The sequence below is a fragment of the Nanorana parkeri genome, unplaced genomic scaffold, assembly GCF_000935625.1.
Source record: "Nanorana parkeri isolate BGI_ZX_2015 unplaced genomic scaffold, ASM93562v1 scaffold675, whole genome shotgun sequence".
Classification (NCBI taxonomy): Eukaryota; Metazoa; Chordata; class Amphibia; order Anura; family Dicroglossidae; genus Nanorana; species Nanorana parkeri.
Window position 1 is genome coordinate 54926 of NW_017306943.1, and position 22857 is coordinate 77782.

Genomic DNA, 22857 nt, shown 5'->3' on the forward strand with positions numbered 1-22857 from the left:
ATATATATATATAAAATGATTTACATATTCTGAACACCCAATGAAAGTACATTAAAAACAAGCCCTAATTTATCTTTGTAGCTATAGGCAATGTGGAGAAATGTATCTTCAATATAGAACAGAACCATTATATCTTGGTAGCGGACAGCAAAGGCACGGCTAAGCACTAAAACCTAACTGGGGTCTTAACCATTCCCTACTGTTTTGGCTTTATATATTCATGTTAAAATATTAAAGCAAACAGTATAGACATCTCCACTGAAATCACCCAACCATCAATTGCCCTAGCCAACAGAATCAGGTTCAAATCTATGAGCAGCAGGAGCATTGCTAGACACTGGAACCTAGTACACATGCTCGTTTTACTATGTGCCACCAGGGAGAAGATATGATATGGGGACAAACGGATTCATCCACATTTAGCCATGGCATGCAACAAGCCCTGCAACTATTCAATTGAAGTGCCCAGAGGTGCCCCAGGTGAATTAGGAACCTAGCAATGCTCTGCTGAGCAACTCTACTTGCCTAATGAGTCAAGATGACTAGCTAACATTTCTTGAAAAAAAGTTCATAATTCTCCACCTGACATGTTTAACTGTATTACTTTTTTTGTACACTATTGTTTATCGTGGAATAACTTATGTAAGTTGGCTTAAGTTAAACAAATTTGTTGCTTCATGTTACCATTCCGTCTATATATACACAGTGAATTAGGATAACTCATATAAACAACAAATGGCTCAGAACTCACACTGTGCCAATCAGCATGAGAATTTGATGCCAAGGCATGCTCAGTCTTCTAATTAAAAGTTATGTGGAGTATTTTCGGATTTCAGATAAGAATGCCAATGTTTGCATAATGTTTTGCAGGTATTCAAACCACTGAAATTTTTTTAAACGAATATTACATTTCAGAATTCCTTCAAGTATTTTTGTGTTAACTGGATGGTAAAGGTGGTTGGGAAGCTTGTATTAATGAGCATGTTTACACCGCATAAGGGCTCGGTATCTTTCATAGACTGGGTAAAAAAATCTGAAACTAATTGAGAGTTGTCTAATTTCCTTCTCAGAAAAGCAAACAATTTCTTCACTGCTTATGCACAGAAGTTAAACATAAGTATTGGACAGTCTGGAATCTCTGCAAAGGCCTAGAAAACAGAAAGTAATTGCCTATCATTCGTATATGAGATCAGCCTTACATAGCTTTAGTAAAATGTAGTATAAAGCGTAAAACTAAGCAAGGGACAATATGCAGCATCATGTATGAACACTTGATGCTGCAGAACTGTTGCATTTTGCTGTATGAAAATGTCAAGAAGAAAAACCATTTTTTCTTTTGTGGCTGTTTCACATCTATGCCTCAGAGTTTATTATGAAAAGCAAAGGTAAAATGTACGGGTTCATTCACACCTACACTTGTGTGCGGCTTGCACACAGAACAGTGTAAATCCAGCAAGAAGAACAGATAAAGGAAGCACCACTCCTCCATGGCTCAGGGAAGGAATGGGCTTGCCGCTGGGAGCACATCCTCAATTCAATATGAACCCATACAAAGAGAATAAAAAGCTGGCCATACAAGAGACTCCAATGGAATAGTTTATTGAAGCTTGTACCACATCACTGGTGTCCCACCCAAGGTTTACCCCCTCTGATGTGTCTTACTCAATCACGGGCTTAGCCGCAGAGATCTCTAAAACTAAGTCCATGACTGGGTGAAATGTGTCAGCAGCGGCAGACCATGAGCGGGACACCAGTGTTGTGGTACAAGATTCAATAAATGATTCAATCGGAATCGGAATCCGGTGTGTGGCCAGTTTTTCTTATGTTTTTATAGCATAAAGCCTTACTGAAATGTTAATCATGACATCTTGATGAAGTAAACATATATAATTTCGAAAACATTACCATGGATAGAACCTGAGCTAAGACCACAGAGGCATGACCTCCCCTTCTGTGTGCCTCCTCTCTTGAAGGTGTGGGACAATATGGTAAGAAAAAATCAGATTTCCACTATTGGAGGACCCATGACTCCTATCATGGGGAACCCAATATTTAAACCAGGGGAATCAAAGGGACAGTTCTTCCAATGGACATGCTGTTTACCCTCACCTATAATAGATGCTCTTGCATTAAAAAATCTGAAACCAATGGCTTCTTTGATGCCTGTACAAAGGTATAAATGCAATTTACAAAAGTTTGCAAGAGAAAGCTTCATTACAGAGACCATTGATGTTGTTCGAGAATAGGTGCTGCCAGAAAGAAAGACCAACACATATGATTTCTATATTATACCAGAATATAATGAAAGAACGTTTCCTTATAAGACCCTATTTTATGACAACAAGTGAGAATGATTTACAAATCTCCTTAACAAAGGAGGAAATACAAAAATCTTTTATTCTGACTCATAAGATAGCTATTGCTTCCTCATACCAAGAGAAAGGGTACAAAATCCTATCTCGATGGTATAGGTGTCCGACCGAACTACATAGAATGTTTCTGGTAAAATCACCAATGTGCTGGAGATGTGGGAAGGAGGAAGGAACCTATCTTTACGTATGCTGGAAATGTGAACAAATAATGCCTTTTTGGGAATATGTTTTTGAAATTTATAGTCAGGTAGCTGGCACTGGAGAAAAATCCATCACCTAAAATAGCTCTTCTTTCAATTTTTTCAGGCTCCGTAAAAAAAGCAAAAAGCGGTTTACTTAGATTTTTTGTGGCAGCAGCACGATACTAGAACACACAGAGAGTTCCAGATATTAAGGACTGGGCCATGGAACTGAATAAGATTCAGAGATATGAGGATCTAACGGCACATATTAATGAACGATACTCTCAGTGAGAGGTCATGTGGAAACCCTGGAGTAGATATAAGGATAAGAACGTAGATGGAGGACTGTAACAAAGGGAGAAACTTAAAGATTTTGTAATTTAAAAATTTTAAAGGAGACACCTCAAGTAATATAGAAGTATAATGGAAGATATCAGAATAAAGGTTTTTATAAATGCAGAGGAGAGCAGTGCTAGGGGAAGGTGGAGGAGGTGTGGGGGTGCTAATAGGGGGAGGGGGGTATATAAATATATAAAGGAATGTAATTAAGGTGTGCAGCCATACTGGGTGAGAAATAAAAACTATACGAGATATAATGAGATACCCAATATGCATGTGCATATATAAAGATATGTATGTGTACGGGGAAATATGCATATGTACAGGGATATGTGTAAATGGCTGTTTTCTGTTTATATGCTGATATTTATGCTGAAATTAATAAAATCTTATTATTTAAAAAAAAAAAATCGAAAATGTACTGCAGATATGCCACATGTATTGTGTATTAGTAAGGATGATTCAAGATAATAAGCACAAAATAAAAAAGGTACATTTTTACCATAAATGAAACCTAATTAGTTGTTATTGTCAACAACTTCAATATTGTTCTCATTTTCCTTTTAGAAGTTTTGTTACATTAGTACCAGTATGTTATTTAAACTAAACACATGCACATCCAAGCTCCAGCATTTTGTAATACTGTGGAAAGGTTTTATGTCCATGGATAGTGCATAGCTATACATGCATATGGGGGTCTCTGTTGCAGTTGACTCCATTTTCTTCAGGGCAAGCAGTGCTTGTGCATTGCCATAGTTTTATCCCCTAGCACATTTGCCAGTAAACAGGGTAGGCATTATTTTTGACAAAGACTTTCAGCAGGCAAATTGGAGGTAGCCTGCTTATAAGGTACCAGTACTACTAGTCAGGGTACAAAACCCGTTTGTTACATCACAGGCTTTTCTAAAATATTCAGAAAGACACATTAGGAGGTATTCACACTGGGCATGGCTAAACCGAACCGTGCCCAAATATCATTGTCTCTACTCTCACACTGGTCTGCACTCACGCTGTGCTCTAAGAAAGCATTCCCAGGCACGCTTACATCCTCTCCACTACCATCCAGTTCACAGTGATTCCTCTTATCGTGCCCCGTGATCAATGAGATTTCAGTACTCAGGTTTGCGCTCACTTTGAAGTGAACTGTACAAGACTCCAATTAAATCACGCCCCAGACCACTTCTTCCAAGCAGTCCCAGGCACAGTGTGCTTAAACATGCCCAGTGACAGTTTGGAGTGTTCACACTACACAAACCAACTGGACAAAGGGTGGTGAAACATGGCCGCTCAAAACATGACAGCTGGTATGTCTGTGAAGGTGCTCATTCATCCAGGTCATGGTATATCTGTAAAAAATTAGTCAAGGCAACTGGACTTGATGTATTTTTCTTGAAGACATTTCACTGGTCATCCAACCAGCTTTCTCAATTCAGAGACAAGTCATTCCTTGACTTTTTTTTTTACAGATATGACAGCTGGTATGTTACAAAAAGGCTTTCTCATGAATCAATGTATTCCTAATCCTAACATTGACAGTAGGATTCCCTGGATCAAATCATTCCTGTTCTATCCTATCTTTTACTATTAATATTACTAATATTAGTGGATAACACATAATATAAGACAAGGTATGACACAGTAGACACAGACATAGTTGATAAAACTTGGAAAGTCCCTTTACCAACTGAATACGCAGGGGGTTGCTAGAGAGTTATTAATTCTCAAGCAACCAGAAACTACAGTTATCTGGCATCTACCAATCCCCGCTGGTGCTGGATAGCTGGGAGTTTACTGAATACTTTTCAAGACTAAACATTAAAATATTCTGTAAAACTTGTTTATGGATAAACACCACTAAGAAATTTCTATTAATTACTAGACGTGTATTATTATTTTAATAATTACAAAATTCACATCATGTGGGTTCATTACTGATTACTTACTATTCATGTATTACACATATGAATTAGTATTTTCATAAAGCTGTGTTTTCATCTTTAGAAATCTATGTAATACTACCACATCTTTTGCTCATATTTTTATTAAAGCTAATACATATTAATGCAACACTTTAACTAAGAACTGTAAACAATTAAGCTCTGGAAAACCTGTACAAATGCATACCAAGCTAGGCTGGAAAGTATATAGCTCACTAACAGCATGGTCACTTCCTATTAGTGAAAAATTATAGGGTGAGAATAAATCCATGCTTCTCCAACCAGAATGAACTGTTGATACTGCAAGAAAAGAACAAGAGTGCCACATGGTGGAAAGACAAGCAAATGACAGTACTGAATTGCTAACTGTAACACAAAATATATAAAGGAATGTAATTAAGGTGTGCAGCCATACTGGGTGAGAAATAAAAACTATACGAGATATAATGAGATACCCAATATGCATGTGCATATATAAAGATATGTATGTGTACGGGGAAATATGCATATGTACAGGGATATGTGTAAATGGCTGTTTTCTGTTTATATGCTGATATTTATGCTGAAATTAATAAAATCTTATTATTTAAAAAAAAAAAATCGAAAATGTACTGCAGATATGCCACATGTATTGTGTATTAGTAAGGATGATTCAAGATAATAAGCACAAAATAAAAAAGGTACATTTTTACCATAAATGAAACCTAATTAGTTGTTATTGTCAACAACTTCAATATTGTTCTCATTTTCCTTTTAGAAGTTTTGTTACATTAGTACCAGTATGTTATTTAAACTAAACACATGCACATCCAAGCTCCAGCATTTTGTAATACTGTGGAAAGGTTTTATGTCCATGGATAGTGCATAGCTATACATGCATATGGGGGTCTCTGTTGCAGTTGACTCCATTTTCTTCAGGGCAAGCAGTGCTTGTGCATTGCCATAGTTTTATCCCCTAGCACATTTGCCAGTAAACAGTGTAGGCATTATTTTTGACAAAGACTTTCAGCAGGCAAATTGGAGGTAGCCTGCTTATAAGGTACCAGTACTACTAGTCAGGGTACAAAACCCGTTTGTTACATCACAGGCTTTTCTAAAATATTCAGAAAGACACATTAGGAGGTATTCACACTGGGCATGGCTAAACCGAACCGTGCCCAAATATCATTGTCTCTACTCTCACACTGGTCTGCACTCACGCTGTGCTCTAAGAAAGCATTCCCAGGCACGCTTACATCCTCTCCACTACCATCCAGTTCACAGTGATTCCTCTTATCGTGCCCCGTGATCAATGAGATTTCAGTACTCAGGTTTGCGCTCACTTTGAAGTGAACTGTACAAGACTCCAATTAAATCACGCCCCAGACCACTTCTTCCAAGCAGTCCCAGGCACAGTGTGCTTAAACATGCCCAGTGACAGTTTGGAGTGTTCACACTACACAAACCAACTGGACAAAGGGTGGTGAAACATGGCCGCTCAAAACATGACAGCTGGTATGTCTGTGAAGGTGCTCATTCATCCAGGTCATGGTATATCTGTAAAAAATTAGTCAAGGCAACTGGACTTGATGTATTTTTCTTGAAGACATTTCACTGGTCATCCAACCAGCTTTCTCAATTCAGAGACAAGTCATTCCTTGACTTTTTTTTTTACAGATATGACAGCTGGTATGTTACAAAAAGGCTTTCTCATGAATCAATGTATTCCTAATCCTAACATTGACAGTAGGATTCCCTGGATCAAATCATTCCTGTTCTATCCTATCTTTTACTATTAATATTACTAATATTAGTGGATAACACATAATATAAGACAAGGTATGACACAGTAGACACAGACATAGTTGATAAAACTTGGAAAGTCCCTTTACCAACTGAATACGCAGGGGGTTGCTAGAGAGTTATTAATTCTCAAGCAACCAGAAACTACAGTTATCTGGCATCTACCAATCCCCGCTGGTGCTGGATAGCTGGGAGTTTACTGAATACTTTTCAAGACTAAACATTAAAATATTCTGTAAAACTTGTTTATGGATAAACACCACTAAGAAATTTCTATTAATTACTAGACGTGTATTATTATTTTAATAATTACAAAATTCACATCATGTGGGTTCATTACTGATTACTTACTATTCATGTATTACACATATGAATTAGTATTTTCATAAAGCTGTGTTTTCATCTTTAGAAATCTATGTAATACTACCACATCTTTTGCTCATATTTTTATTAAAGCTAATACATATTAATGCAACACTTTAACTAAGAACTGTAAACAATTAAGCTCTGGAAAACCTGTACAAATGCATACCAAGCTAGGCTGGAAAGTATATAGCTCACTAACAGCATGGTCACTTCCTATTAGTGAAAAATTATAGGGTGAGAATAAATCCATGCTTCTCCAACCAGAATGAACTGTTGATACTGCAAGAAAAGAACAAGAGTGCCACATGGTGGAAAGACAAGCAAATGACAGTACTGAATTGCTAACTGTAACACAAAAAAAGTGTTGATGTTTGTTACAGCGGTATATTTCATTGTCTGATGCTTCAAAATATTGCATACCACAGTATAATGTTTTACTGCTCACATATTCCTCAAGTTCTGTTGACAATGATTACATTTAGCCTGGTGCCCTGGTCCTGGTGTTTAAATACTGTCATGTCAGCCAATTGTGTAATAGAGCTAAACCAATCATGTCAGCTAACAAAATTATGTTAATCATGTGAAGATGATGCGCTTGTTTCACCCACACATCTCACCCTAATGGCATTATGACTTAACTTTTATTATATAGACTAATTATTTAGACTTTCTCCATTTTGCATCATTTGTGTATCCTTTATATTCCTTTCCCATAGAGGGAAGCTGCCTCTTTTACTATGTCTAAATTATACTGCAGAGCTTGGTATCAGTATAGACTAATGTATACTACAGACTTTGGTAGCAGTATAGACTAATGTATACTACAGACTTTGGAATCAGTGTAGACTAATGTATACTACAGACTTTGGTATCAGTATAGACTAATGTATACAGTACTACAGACTTTGGTATCAGTATAGACCAGGGGTGCCCACAATTTTTATGTTAAGATCTACTTTTCAAATGACGAGCTACATGAGATCTACCAATGATAAAAAAAACCTTCCTCGCTCTCTCTCCCGTGGCTGTCTCTCCTCGCTCTCCTTGCTGTATATATGCAAACAGTGTGGCGCAACAGGCTGTGTAAACTAATATTCTTTGATGTAATACATAGCACTTTAACCACCAGAATCCACCAGAAAGGTGTCAGGGAGCTTGGTTTAGCAGACTCAGGCTAATAGGGAATCATGTGTGCACAGCTAAATAATTATACTAAAATGGAATATAGGGGCCGCCATTCACACCCTTCGTGATCTACCAGCATCAGCTTTGAGAGCTACTGGTAGATCACGATCTACCTAATGGGCACCCCTGGTATAGACTAATGTATGCTACAGACTTTGGTATCAGTATAGACTAATGTATACTACAGACTTTGGTATCAATATAGACTAATGTAAACTACAGACTTTGGTATCAGTATAGACTAATGTATACTACAGACTTTGGTATCAATATAGACTAATGTATACTACAGACTTTGGTATCAGTATAGACTAATGTATGCTATAGACTTTGGTAGCAGTATAGAGTAATGTATACTACAGACTTTGGAATCAGTGTAGACTAATGTATACTACAGACTTTGGTATCAGTATAGACTAATGTATACAGTACTACAGACTTTGGTATCAGTATAGACTAATGTATACTACAGACTTTGGTATCAGTATAGACTAATGTATACTACAGACTTTGGAATCAGTGTAGACTAAGTTATACTACAGACTTTGATATCAGTATAGACTAATGTATACTACAGACTTTAGACATATAGTGATATGTTAGCTATAGGTAAGGAACGGTGGGCTGGATCAGTTCCTGATTTCTTACATGTCTTTGATATTTAACTGAGATCTGCCTGGCATAACTCCTGATTCCCCACCCACCTTTAAACGTACCAGTGCACCCTGCTGCATTCTCCATAATATAAAATGAATGAAAAATCAAACAGGGATTTGGGACCCACTCATAACAACCACAGCAGGTATGCAGACCCAAGCACTTAAGTAGTACCGGTATTAGCATCTACCAAAAATGCAATACCAGTTTTCAGTGGACTGACCCTTTAAAGGCAACATTGTCAAATGTTTATTATACATGTATCTCCTTATACATAGGAGTAAAGTGTGTGCTTTTTAAATGGTTGATTAATAAACACAATCATTTTTAAGCACTGTGTTTTTTGTATGTGAACTCATGGAGGTGTAGTAAGGAGCCTGCAGTGGATGTGCTTACTGGTAAACCACTAGGGTTCCACGATCATCAAATTACCAACAATAAGGAGCAGAAGGGTCTGATACGCTACAGCCATATGTAAATGAATAACTGAAGCCCTGAGCAAGTAGGCTATGCATTTCAAGGCTTCATCTTTAGTTGGGGCAGAAATGTAGGTAGCATTTGAAGTATCCTTAGGTTCATCCCAAAATATACTTCTACTCAGTTTACAATAATCACAGATATTATAAAAACCTGATGTCTAAACATGCAAAGAGGAAGAAATGTATTATAAAAGCACTCAAACACATGGATCATTCCAAAGGGATTAAGTGACAGGATAATCTCTGCAGAACACTTGGAAGTGAAGGTTCGCACAGTGGGGGATAAAGCAAGGTGTTCCTTTGGGTAAGGGATTATTGAAGACAATTGTGGCAGAGAATAGACTACAACTTAAAAGATAAATATCACCTAATGCAGCACACTGACACCTTTACAGATGAACTCCAGTCAGATATAAAAGGCACAAATGAATGCCGCTATGTACTCATTAACACATTGTTGAATGCATTTTAATATGTTTCACCCCCTTACAGTGCCCGGACAACAGCACTCAAGGAGGGAGAAGCAGCACAAGACAGTCACGTGTGCTGCAGTGCATTGAGTATGTTGATTAGAGCAGAGTGACATAGAAGTGCGCTCATCAACCTGCTGCTTCTGTTCACAGTGCTGGGGGTAAGACCTGGAAGTGATGTGAAACTGCATCAGAGAATAATCAGACATCTTGCCCTGCCAGACAGGACAGTGTTGTGTAGCAGAGCTGTGTAAATTTCAGGGTTGGATGGAGAGAAATACAAATCCTTTTCAGGTAAAACAGATCTCATATAGTGTGTATATTGTATGTGAATTGTGCTGTTTGCCCGAAGTTTAACTTTAAAGATCGTAATAATATAGAAAAGCACCGTCAGGATAAAAATTGCACATTGTCAACCTGATATGGCATCATTTTATTAATTCTCAAAAACATAACAGATACTCTGAAGAACAAAACAAAGCCTGCAGGTTCAGCACAGTCAATACTCTAAGAAGCTCCTGTTCAATGCCAGTGGCAGAGCTCCTGCTGATGTTCTTAATAAAGCGGATGTGTATAAGCGGCAACCTCCAGTATCAGGACACCATGCTCCCTGTCAGGTCTTCATTATCAGAAAACTCTGGTGTATCTACAGAAGCTCTACCTCTGCCCATAACCAATCCAATAAGCCCATAAGAATCCGTCTGCTTTCTTCAGTTTGTTAGAGCATTTTTTTGTGTTTTTTTTACAATTACCAGAACAAACAGTTCAATGCAATGTTAGTGTGCCTTGTGCAATTTTTGTCCTGGCAGTATAAATATCATCTTTCTAAACAGCTAGCAAAACATAGATAACATAGACGTGTCATGCCAGATAGGCTTCACATCATTTGATCCACCTCTATTACAAATATAATACTAACAAGTGCCGATCCGCTGGTTGATTGTCATTTTACTCTATAGAATTAGTAGATCTATATTAAATCTTATAGTTTTCGTTATCATGCAATTTTTTTATTTCACATGTATGTTCATCCTTGGTTTATTTTACCTTTGTAGTAATTTATGCTGTGTTGTATAATAAAGGAAGCAACGAGCCACACTGCGTTCCACGCTGAATCAGTTTATTGAAAGATCATCAGTGACACTGAGTCCTGCCTAAGGTCCGCCCTTTCACCCAAGACTGAACTTAGTCATAGATGTTCTATGCAGTGGCGTAACCAGAGTTATGGGCGCCCGGGGCAGAACATTTCCCCCCCCCATATTATAACTGGTTATATCATTAAGCCCAGGGATGGGTGGGACATATCAGAGGATGGACCTTAGGCAGGACTCAGTGTCACTGATAAACTTTCAATAAACTGATTCAGCATAGAACAGAGAGCGGCCAGATTCTTCCTTTACTATATACCTGTTTGGTTGGAGCGAGGACACATTCCTGCCAGCAAGCCCCGGACTCTTTCCTCTGCTAAAGCCATGGAGGAGCGGTACTTTATTCCTATGCTTTGGTGTCATTTATGCTTTGTTTACACTTTTTCATTACCCTGGTTTATTATATTTATCTATTTATGTTTTTGTTCCTTGGTTGTATACTCGTTAGCTCGCATATTTCCAGTACATAAGCCTTGACTGCAGTTAATTTATTTCAGTCACTACCTGGATTTTGGATAGTGTTATGATCTGCTGTTGCCTCAGTTGGTCCATTCTAGGTTCAGCAATGTTATGTCCCCAAAAAATTAGGTCAGCTGCCTCCCTGAATATACTGAATGATCAGGTTTTTCCATCAATGGATATTTTCTTCCCTAATAGCAAGGGCATATTTCAAGATGACAATGCCAGGATTCATTGGTCTCGAATTGTGAAAGAGTGGTTCATGGAGCATGAGACATCATTTTGACAAATCTCTTTATGCTGCTTGATATGATTCATTGTTGATTTCTCAAGACTAGATGGCCCATAAAGCATGGCTTCCAGCAAGCGATGATAATGTTACATTGTTCAGACAACGAGTTGTAGTTCAGAAGGCAGGCTCTATGAGAGTTGTGACACAAGGTGCATATTCCAAGGGCTGAGTGAAATTGTGTCAGTGCATCGAGGAACTACATCCTATGGGCAGCTTTAATAAGTTAATTTAACAAACTTCTAGATCAATATGGTTATTAAGAGTGGGGTAGAACTTATGGAAATTCAATATACAAATACATAATTATTTTTAGCTTTTTATCCTAGGCACCATTTAAATCGTAATCTGTGTCTCTGTATGATTAATGGCCGTTATGGACTGGCCTAAATACAGATTATTAGAACTGATATGAAGTAATATAGTAAATGATGTAACTATTTACTACTGGAATAATGAATAGTGGGTTTATGCTGTAAACCTGATTCACAGGTTTTTAATCTGAGATGAGAGGGAGCTGCTGGATCTATCCTTACATCCATCACAAATAATTACACAATGTATATTGGTTTTGTACAATTGTTTCATTATTTAATATGACCATGACTAAGAAATAAACTTAACTATATTTTTTGCCTGGTAAATTAGAAATGTTGCTTATAAACACTGTATTTTTTCCATATTTTCCTGCTTCCTCGTTTGTATAAATGCTGTTTATAGAGTTCAATAGCTCAAGTTGAAAATTACAAACACAAATGAAAGAGTCAGAGGAGTGACTTCTTCCCTAAACAATGGCTATATCTGAGGCTTTAATGAGAGACAGCATGCCTGAAAGGAATTTACTTCATCTGTTCTCTTTTTAGCGAATTCACAGCACTCAATCATATATTAAATGTGTATTTGTAAAATAAAAAAGATCGTATGTATAGTGCAAAAAAAAAAAAATCAAGAAAACTGCCCTTAGAAATGCCTTGCAGCCATCGGTGGTGCGCATGCATGCACACAGAAAAGAGATGCAAAGAAGCTGCAGAAGATCAGCATCATGGAGATGCAACTAAGGATTTAAAAAGCTGAAAAGAAGTATTATATCTTTAAAAAGGAGCCACTGTATATGATGCATAGTACTAGACCTAATTTAGTAAGGATTTACATCTACTTTATACAAAACCACGTGTTTTGTATTTTACTTTGTATTGCATTCTCCTGCCCACCTTCTTACATATTCCTTCCCAGCCTCCCTGCATCCTGCAACTGGAAGGGGTTTAAAGCAGTAAGGGATTGGCAAGAACTACATTGACCTATGTTGCACCATTCACTGCCCCTTTTGCAGAGAGCTCAGTGTCCTTAAGAGCACAGAGGGAGGTGGAGAAAATCTATAAGGCCCCTTTCACACATTCAGGAGGGGATCCATGCACAGATGACCTGCTGATGGCAACAGATATCACCATTGTGACTATCATGTCCGTCTAGTTTTTTCCTGAAACTGAAATTACCAGACCCATGTTGGTCTATGGAGAATCGGATGAAAATGGACTTGTGCCTGTTTACATCAGACTACCCCCAATCTGGCACAATCAGGCCCAGCAAAACAGATCGCAGATTGAAGAACAGCTTTCAGTGCCAGGCTGCTGTAAACAAAGCAAGCAGAGTCCTGTCTTGCATTAAGAAGGGAATGTATTGCAGGGACAAGTCTATAATTTTGCCACTTTACAGATCACTGGTTCGGCCACATCTGGAGTATGCGGTCCAGTTTTGGTCACCGATACTCAGAAAGGATGTCCTTGAGCTGGAAAAAGTCCAGAAGAGGGCAACCAAACTCATTAAGGGGTCTGAGGATCTGAACTATGAAATGAGATTGTTAAAATTAAATATGTTCTCGTTGGAGGTTAGGAGATTAAGGGGGGGACATGATTTTCATGTATAAACTATTCAAGGGTGACAGCAACCTTAGTAAAAAACTGTTTACGGTCAGCTCTGTAACAAAGACCAGAGGGCACAACCAAAAATTGGTGGAAAATGTTTAGGGGTTCTTCACAGTTAGAGCGGTTAAGGTCTGGAACTCGCTGCCGCAGGAAGTGATTTCAGCTAAGAGTGTTGAATCATTCAAGAGACTCCTGGATGAGTTCCTTGGAGACCATAATATATAGGGGTACAGGTACTGCTAAGAGAAAAATCACACATGGACTCATATACAAGCACACACCTGCTCATAAATGCATACACGCAATAGGTTGGACTTGATGGACTTATGTCTTTATTCAACCTCAAATACTATGTAACTATGTAAGATGATCCGGCTGCCCATAGACTAATGTGGGGCTTCTGAACAGGTCTGCCTGAAAAACTGACATGTAGACCTGATCAGAAAGCCCGTGCGAAAGGGCTCTAAATCAGAGCAGATCAAGGCAGAGGTCACTACAAAAATACTATGATGGTTGAACAAAAGCTCATTTTCTGATTTTGCTCCTAAAACCTACACCTATGACTCTGTTACTAAAAATATATTTAGCTGTTGTATAAGACCCAAATGTTTAATAGTCCTACAAACACATACCATTTAAGAATTATTCTTAGAATTAATTACAATTACAATTAAATAACACAGAAAAAAATTCCACAAAATACATTGTAAATGTAGCTTATATTTAGATATGAGCAGCCCCAGTTTTGTAAAAGGGCTTCTTTAGTGAACCATTTTTCTAGTAGCCCAATTATCCATACTACCATTTTCCTGGGACCATACAACCTGTGTTTTCTTACAACAATATGTAAATCTGACAATCTGCAGAAATATTTTAAAAATCCAAAACCTGCAGGCTGAGCGCTCAAGCGTATCAGAGCAACACAGGAGAATTCAGGGATCAACAATGAAATACTCGAGGGACGCATTTATTGTAGTGTCTAAAATAAGAAACATCTGTTTTACTGCACAGCAACCAATTAGATTCAAAACTGCAATGGAGAATTACAACTGTAAAAATACATTTTGTATCCGCTTAGTTTCAATGAGGTCATATAGTCAGATCTTCTTTTATAAATGTAATTAAGCCGTCTAAGACCAAATACACATTTGTATAAGTATATAAGTAAAATTTGGAGTTAAAACTAAACTTCAGACATTAAAAGTGCAGTTTGCAAACTTGGAAATGTAGCATGGAACAAAAAGCAACAGTCAACTTGCACAGAGCTTTTGTTTTCCATTCAGGCATTGCCTGAGAACACTAGGCCACCATGCTGTGTAAACTCCTCTGGTCACTGGGAGTTTGGCATTTTGGGAACACCTAATTCTGATCCTGTGACTTTTGCAGGTGGGAAATCAAAGTCTCTCCACAATCTAATTATGCACACTCATAATTATCCATAACCATCCCCAGTTCACCCTTACAGCAGTGTATGAAGAGCTGCATGCAAATATAATGGGAGGTGAGAGATACTTGACAGCATATATTTTGCTAGCATAATTTGCAAGAAGCTACAGTACTGCAGAGAGGAACTCTAAAGTCCCGTTTAAAGTGTTATGGTAAAATCATCATGTATCATCAATGTATTGATATACTGTGTGTGTTTTCGGATTTGTCGCATTACTTCCCAGACTTAATGACCCATTCTCCTTATTTGGCTGATCTTTCTCTTAAATGTCTAGGACTGGCAATAATGCAGCAGCTACTACAATGGGGAAGATGCATCTTCATTATTTGGTACTGTATTCTTGAGTGTCTAAGAGAGACACATGCTCCTAGCATGCACTAAGTGTCCCAAGAAAAGCTAAGTGTACCCACCAAATGAGTATAAAACTTTGAGATTACTGCAGTGCACTGGCAGAGTCATAGGGGATGACTTACTAAAGGCAAATAGGCAGTTTTCCCCTAGTTTAGTGAATGTGGTGAAAATTCACTTTGCAAACAATATCCAAACACATGCAAGGAATTTAAAAAAAAAAACTTTATTTTTGCTTGCACATGATTGGATGATGGACGTCAGTAGAACTTCCCATTATTTACTAAGCTAAAATTCTCTTGCAAAATGAACTGCCTATTTTCCATTAGTAAATCAACCTCAAAGCCTGCAGCACCTAGTCCATAACTGGTTTTTCATACCTATTCATATAAATTGCTCCTGATGTGATTCAGCACTGAAAGAGTCCTGAACCCACATAGGCACTGGAACCACTTTTGCCAGTAAATAAGCCCTAAAAGTAGAACTATATAAAAGGAACAAATTGCTAGCAGTAAGGTTGTGTACAATCTAAGAAAACATTCACAGTTTCTTCTGCTATAAATGCTTCTTACCTGTCTGCAAAGTAGTTTCTTTACATTGTACACTGACCCATGCATGCACAGATTAGTATTCAATCTCAGCATGCATTAGTTGCAGGGATGAATTAACTCCCATGCACATAAGCAGGGGTTGCATCATCCCTAGATGGCTGAAGACTCCAAACCCAAAAGAAGCAATTAGCAGTAGCAAAATTGTGGACGTCTCATCACTATAGGGGAGTTAAGTTCCCTCTTGTGGATATAAAGTTTACACATTTGCGAACACAGCCAGGAGACATTCTGTTACTTAATTGTGTCATATCTTAGACAGCATCTTAATCAAAGAAATAGATGCTGACACTGGATAATTCATGCACAAAGCCCTGTCCTGGAGAGAAAAGCAGGTGAAGGCATTGTCAAGCAAAGTCCTGTGATCTCTGTGAGAGGTAATACCTACAGTATCTGCAAGTCTTACACTTAAACATTACTTAGCATGCATGAATACTTAAAAATAAATTTTGTCTTCAAGGGATGCTGGTGGTGGGAATATAAGAGGTCTTATCATATGCCTGATGTCTTTTTACCAATAAAGTATATTAATGCCAGTGAGGTGATGAAGTAAGATAGTTAAAATGATATCGCTTTGCATGACCTGTTAAGTTAGGTGGTATTCTATCGCAGTTTCTGTTTACATTTTGTAACCTGTCTTAGCATCTGTATAGAACAATAGGCCATGATATAATCTATTCCATCCATGTAGGTGGCTGATTTGCTGTTGCTTCGTAGGCTGGGCAATAAACAAAACACAATTTTATTCATATATAGCTGCATGGGTACTTACTGACAGTTACTTTATCTCTTTCTCCCAGCATAATATTGTTTGGTGATAAGTCTCTGTGAACAATCCGTTTTTCTTTGTGTAAATATCGCAGTGCTAAACACAACTGGGATGAGAAAGAAAGCAATGATCAGAATAACATTCCTATATGTGTCTGTGTCTTTCAGACTGTGGAAAGCGGAAAAAAACCTCCTTAAAGTGAATCGCCTGGCATAAGTTGTTTCTAAAGTGACAACAGTGATGAGTTCAGATAGTTTTCAGCTCTAAAAGCTGCTTGAAGGAACTTATGTCTGGCATCAGATGAGGCATAACATGCACCTGGAAAAACTTGGAAAATGTATGAACAGAGCACCAGGTGGCTGCCTTGCAAATCTGGGAAACAGTTGCCGGATGCCTAAACATCCAAGAGGCACTTTAGTTCTAGTAGCGTGCACCTTGACCTTAGGGTAGAACCTTGTCCTTAAGACCATAAAGGTACCAAACAAAGGTAGCATTGATGCTCTAGAATAATGAGGACATGAAAGTATGCATTCTGGATGTCCAACAAGGCTAAAAAGTCTCCCCGGTGGAGGGTTGATTTATAATGGAACTTTTGAGTTCAAATGAAGACATTTAGAGCTTTTGGGTACTAGGTGGGGTGAATAACCATTTTTAGTTTTGAGCCCCTGAAACCTATTAGATAAGGGAACCATGGAAACAACTCCTTATTTTAAAAGATCCTCAAGAAGGTTTGCTAGCATGACCAATATACAGCCAGGTTGAACAACATGAATCCAACCTGTTTTGGATGTCTCTTGCATATAGGAGCAATGGCAGGTAGAAGCTACCTCACAATGAGGAAAAAAAAGTGTGAATTGCGCAAGCTCTTCAGCTAATGACACTTTTCAGCTTATTAACCCCTTCCATGGAGACCGATGGACCGGCAGCAGTAAAAGATATTAAAGAGTAGTAGTTCCTACCATTCAGCTCCATTGGGAATACTGATATGAGAGACTGGGGTTCCCAAGGGCAGTGCAGCAGCTCTGAACCTGATAAGCCCTTTGTGGGTAACTAACAAAATATGCAAAAGACTGGATAGCACCATTAGAAAAGCCCAGTTCCTGGGGGTACATTCTGGGGTTAAAACAGTAGAAAGGCATCATGGCACACTCACAAACCAGCATGTAAAACAACTTGTCTCACCACTAAGGACAATGACAGAGGTTTGGATACACGTCTTCTGCTGAGGATGTGAAAGCCGCACTGCCGCGCCAAGGCACCTCTTATAGTGCAGTCCTAACTCTAAACTATGAGAGTCTCCATCTTGGAGCACATGGGGGCAGAAGATATCAAATTGGGTGCAGGTTTGTCAGGAGGAAGCCCAGCCTCCTTAAAAGCACAGAAACACACAAGGGATCCCGCACATCCCAATGGCAGCTGAGAGGTGCCTTGGCGCGGCAGTGCGGCTTTCACATCCTCTGCAGAAGACGTGTATCCAAACCTCTGTCATTGTCCTTAGTGGTGAGACAAGTTGTTTTACATGCTGGTTTGTGAGTGTGCCATGATGCCTTTCTACTGTTTTACTGTTCAAAGCCCATTTCGTGTGCACCTTACTGTATAACTGGTAACAAATTGTTGAGTGCGTTTGTCGTTTGTTTTGCTTGACCGATTTGGTACATTCTGGGGTTGCCCCATACATTTTGGTCCTACAAGGTCTAGGTATGGCCTTCCAGGTGTCCACCCTCCTAGCAAAAACTGGGAGTGGGAGGAGTTCCACTTTGTTGGCAAGGGCTTTTTTGTTTGCCAGTATCCAATTCCTCCTGAAGGAGGTAGTATAATGCAGTCCTATCAGATCAAATACTAATGATGTGTCCTTAATGAACAATTAAGAAATTATGGGGGGTTTTTTACCTCTGCATGGAGTTTAGCTACAAACTTGTTATCGCAGCCATAACCATTTTCCACTTACCTGTATAAATATGTGCCAGAGACGTTCTTCTGTAAACTGCTGTTTTTTCTCCTTTAGGGACTTGAAATGTTCACCAAGAGGTGCCCCTTCAATGAGCTCCATAACAATGTACAGCTTGTCATCTATGGGATAGCAAAGACAATAGTGATGGTGGTTATACTACTCTCATGTGTTACATTGCTTCATTCAGGTGTCACTACCTATCTATCTCTATCCATCTATTCAAGCAGAGCATCAAGAAATTGAGTAGTTTAGGAGAGCTGAAGGTTCAGATCTCGCAAGCAGAGTTAAGCTACAAAAAACTATTTGCAATTCAATATTTGTTATACACTCAACTTGTCTAAATTCCTGTTGAGTTGGAGATGGAGAAGAACAGGGAAGATAAGTTGTGCTCATTCATGTTTAAGTTAAGCAGGTTTTAGTATATTTTTGAAGAGTGACGTTAAAGAGAACCAGTCACAATTGTCTTTAAGCAAGAATCTGAACATTTAAAGGGTAATTCACAAAGCTGCCGAAGGACCCAGCCGTATCTTCGGCTGATCCTTCGGCACGCTTCGGTTGCGGGAGCCCTTCGGTTCAGTCAAACCGAAGGGCTGCTCTACGGGCTATTCACTACAGCCTGTACAGCAGCCGAAGGCGGCCAAGTGGCTCAGCCGAGCCGAACCCATATGCTTTGGCGAAGCGGGGTGAACGAGTCTGTAGTAAGCGCAAAACAAGATACCTGCTGATCCTACCAGAAATCAAAAGCTGTTCTGTGTCATGCACACTCTGCAATGTAATCTCAAGCAGTGTTATCTTTCTGCCCAGGTTACCTCTCTGAACAACCCCGTGTTAAAAAAAAAAGGTAAGCAGAAGGTGTTCTGCAGTCCTCAATCTTTCTACTTTCTGTACTGGTGTGACAATGCTCCTCCACAAAATGAATATAGCACGTGAGTGTTCTCACCCTAGGATAGGAAGTGTGTTACTGACAGGATCACCAGGTAAAAATAAAGGGGAAAAAGCCTGATAAAATACAACTAAAGCAGCCACATTATATAATTTTTGTTCTTCCATTTTTGTTTAGATACACTTTAACTGCAGTGCTCTGTTATATGATACTAGTAGGCATAAGTAGGAGACAGCAGTCGTAATCCATTTAGCAATAACAAAAGCAATCTGTCATAGATAACATTTTTTAAGGAGTGATATTATTCGGATCCTTGCATATTTACAGGTGTTTAAAATTACACAATGCCCATATTTTAGGACAACTTAAAGAGCCTTTTAGATGATAGTTTCATTTTTATTATCAGAGATAAGATTAACTTTATTTCTGCAAACCATGCAACCATAATAAATATAATATTATAAATATAATATAATTATAATATTTCAAATGGTACAAGAAAAAAATGTGACTGAATTTATTTAGAAAATGTATCTAGTAATATCAATTCAATGCTATACTTAAGAATACAACTATACTCACTTTCTAGAAATGTTCGATGGTATCGCACAATGTTGGGATGGCAAAGCTATAAAATGGTATAAAATGTGAGTAACTTGCCAGTTATTGGAAGCAACACTACATAAAATAAGAAACAGTTAAAATAATTACACTTGGGATATATTACATATAACAAAAATTAAACATAGGCAGGCTAGGCAGCATTACATTTTGTTTAACGTTTAGATCGTAAAGATGACTACTTTAAAGCATTCTGTCATGTCTGATTTCCAGGAGCTGGATATCAGACTGTAACCAGTGCTCTAATCTTTTATCTCCAAGGTCCTAGTCATTGCTGCAAACATAGTGTACAGTCTACATGCTTTTTACAAATACAGGTCACTGATAAAGCACAGAACAATGACATTTCACTTTGAAAAACTGGGCTGTTCACATGTCTATTTATGTGCTTGGTTTCATGTTCAATAAAATATATAACATGCTGCATTCTGACAATGGTAACAAAGACACAAGTCCCTGATGAATTTTGTTTTCAGACGGAACATGTCAGGTGGAGCCTCAGCAATATGTGTAACATGTATCAGGGTGCTTCTTTTGTGCTCCCCTTTTTCCCATGTGAAACTGGAGCGCACATCTAAACTACAAAGTAGATTCTAACCAGTAGTAGATCGGTTAGAGGATTAACAAGTACATAATGGTTCCCAGGTCAAAGAGCACAGAGTACAACAAATATTTTAATGTTTAAGATAATGCAAAATACATATAAATACGCATTGACTATTCCCTTTAAACAGCAGTTTAAAAAGCTTAGAAAGGTCACATGAACTGCCATCCAGTGTCAACACTGAAGCTATGTACGTTACAACATGGGTGCTGCAGTGCACTTGGCTTGTTGCATATTTTTTATTGTAATTTCTAAATACAGGTATGTGAAATGTCACGGAGTTAAGATTTCAGCAAAATATTTTCCTTCTAAAAGTTACACTCAATCCTAGACAGCCACACTGTTTAGCATGATACAATGGTACTGTGTTGTTCCTTGAACACCTGGACAAGGACAAAAGCTTCTAAGGACAAATCTTCAATATCTGACTGAAACTGTGCATGAGAAATCCAAGCTGCACCACACTCTTAGGCAAGTGACTATTTTACCCATTGCCTGCAATAATCAGGCAACGTATGATCATTTAGCCTCACAGATATATAGCAGCATTCACTAGGAGACAAAAACATTTTTAAAAATTCTAGAACTGTTTGTGACTCATAAGCAACTATCCCTTCTTCCTGGGATGACCCTTTGACTGCCTGTGTGTTCTATTCAAATGCAGGCATAGTCAAGGAAAAAAAGTGGTAGTGGGTTCCTGCAAAGCAAACATTTTAGGGTCAAGAAAAGGATGGTAGACTTCTAACTGCTTGCCTGTCTCTCCAATCCATAGACTTTAATACTGAGTTTCTCACCAGCAGCAGGAATGTAAAAATGTGCAGAAGCTGAGGGCCAATATGATATCTAGACAACTAGCATGTTTAAAAAGAGCTTATTGGCACCCTAAGAGCCGGCTTTTGTTTGTCTCAAGCACAATTTACAATCTAAAACAAGATGGCTACGCAAAACCTGCTTGAGGTAAGTAAATTCTTTGTGCTTGAAGTACGTTAAATTGAGACTAGAAGGAGGTCAACTGCAAGTCAAACGCACCAGTTAATAAATTCTGAATGATCTCATATGCATCTTAAACTGATGCCACTGACACAATCCTAAAGACACTTGACAGAGATCCTCAGTATTATCTAGTCTGATAAGAGCACCAGTCCAATGGTCAAAGAGTCCACCTAAGCTTTTACTGGGTAATAAGGTTGATGTTAAACAGCCAATGGTCTTTGGGGGCTCAGGCACTCCCCTTCAGGGCTTGGAATTAGCATGAACTTAAAATAGTTGTTAGTTATTGGAAGAGATAGACAGGATAACAGTCATTACGTGAAGAAAATGTGTGGCTAATTGATACAGCATGAGCTCTTTTTAAAGTGGACTTTTACCTTTGGTCCCCCAATTAGGGGCACCCTGTTTGCATGAGAGAGGTCCATATACTGGACGAACCTTGACGAACCTCTTACAATGGTTGGATACTGAGAATGAAATCCAACGCTTCTTACGCACACTCTCTGAGTGACAGACAGCTGGGTTTTGAGTTCTCATTAGGGTAAAATGACTTAAAATATGGAACGTGGATTTCTCAGTGTCACAAAAGTTGGTAACATGAAGCGCAGAGAACAGCTCCAACTAAACTTAAGACAAATGTTAGCTGTTGCGGAACAGAGCAATAAAGATCCTTTTTACAAACAGCTTTTGTTCCTGTAAAACGTAGGCTCAGATATTAAACGATTTATATTCATTTCTTGAAAGCATAGAATTAAGATGTAATTGCAGCAAAAGCAAAGATAAAATTTGTCACAGAAACAGAAGCTATTAACTAATTTTGTAAACAGGCAATTTCAATTCTTTGTAGTAGATTTGCTTCATTTGTTGAAGTTACAATATGACATTACTGATATTAAACTGTAAGCCTGGCAGAAATCAAGAAGACCGATAAAGAGAAGTGAATCATGGAGCACAAACTTAAAGGGAAAGTGTTAGACCAGAAGCATAGGAGCAGTGATTGACTTTTTTAAGGTGCAAGGTCTGAGGTTGCCATCGTTTTCCATACTATT

The 22857-nt window shown here is 38.3% G+C and overlaps 1 protein-coding gene across 1 annotated transcript in view; it reads right to left on the reverse strand.

Annotated features, from left to right (window-relative positions):
* LOC108792720 (serine/threonine-protein kinase Nek10-like) overlaps positions 1-22857 on the reverse strand; it is an 82599-nt gene that overhangs the window by 22196 nt on the left and 37546 nt on the right. The window contains exons 19-21 of the mRNA XM_018563555.1: positions 20176-20221; positions 18708-18829; positions 16763-16865 (exon numbers count right to left, since the gene is read on the reverse strand). Coding sequence (XP_018419057.1) covers positions 16763-16865; positions 18708-18829; positions 20176-20221 — 271 coding nt within the window. The remainder of the gene's footprint in view (positions 1-16762; positions 16866-18707; positions 18830-20175; positions 20222-22857) is intronic.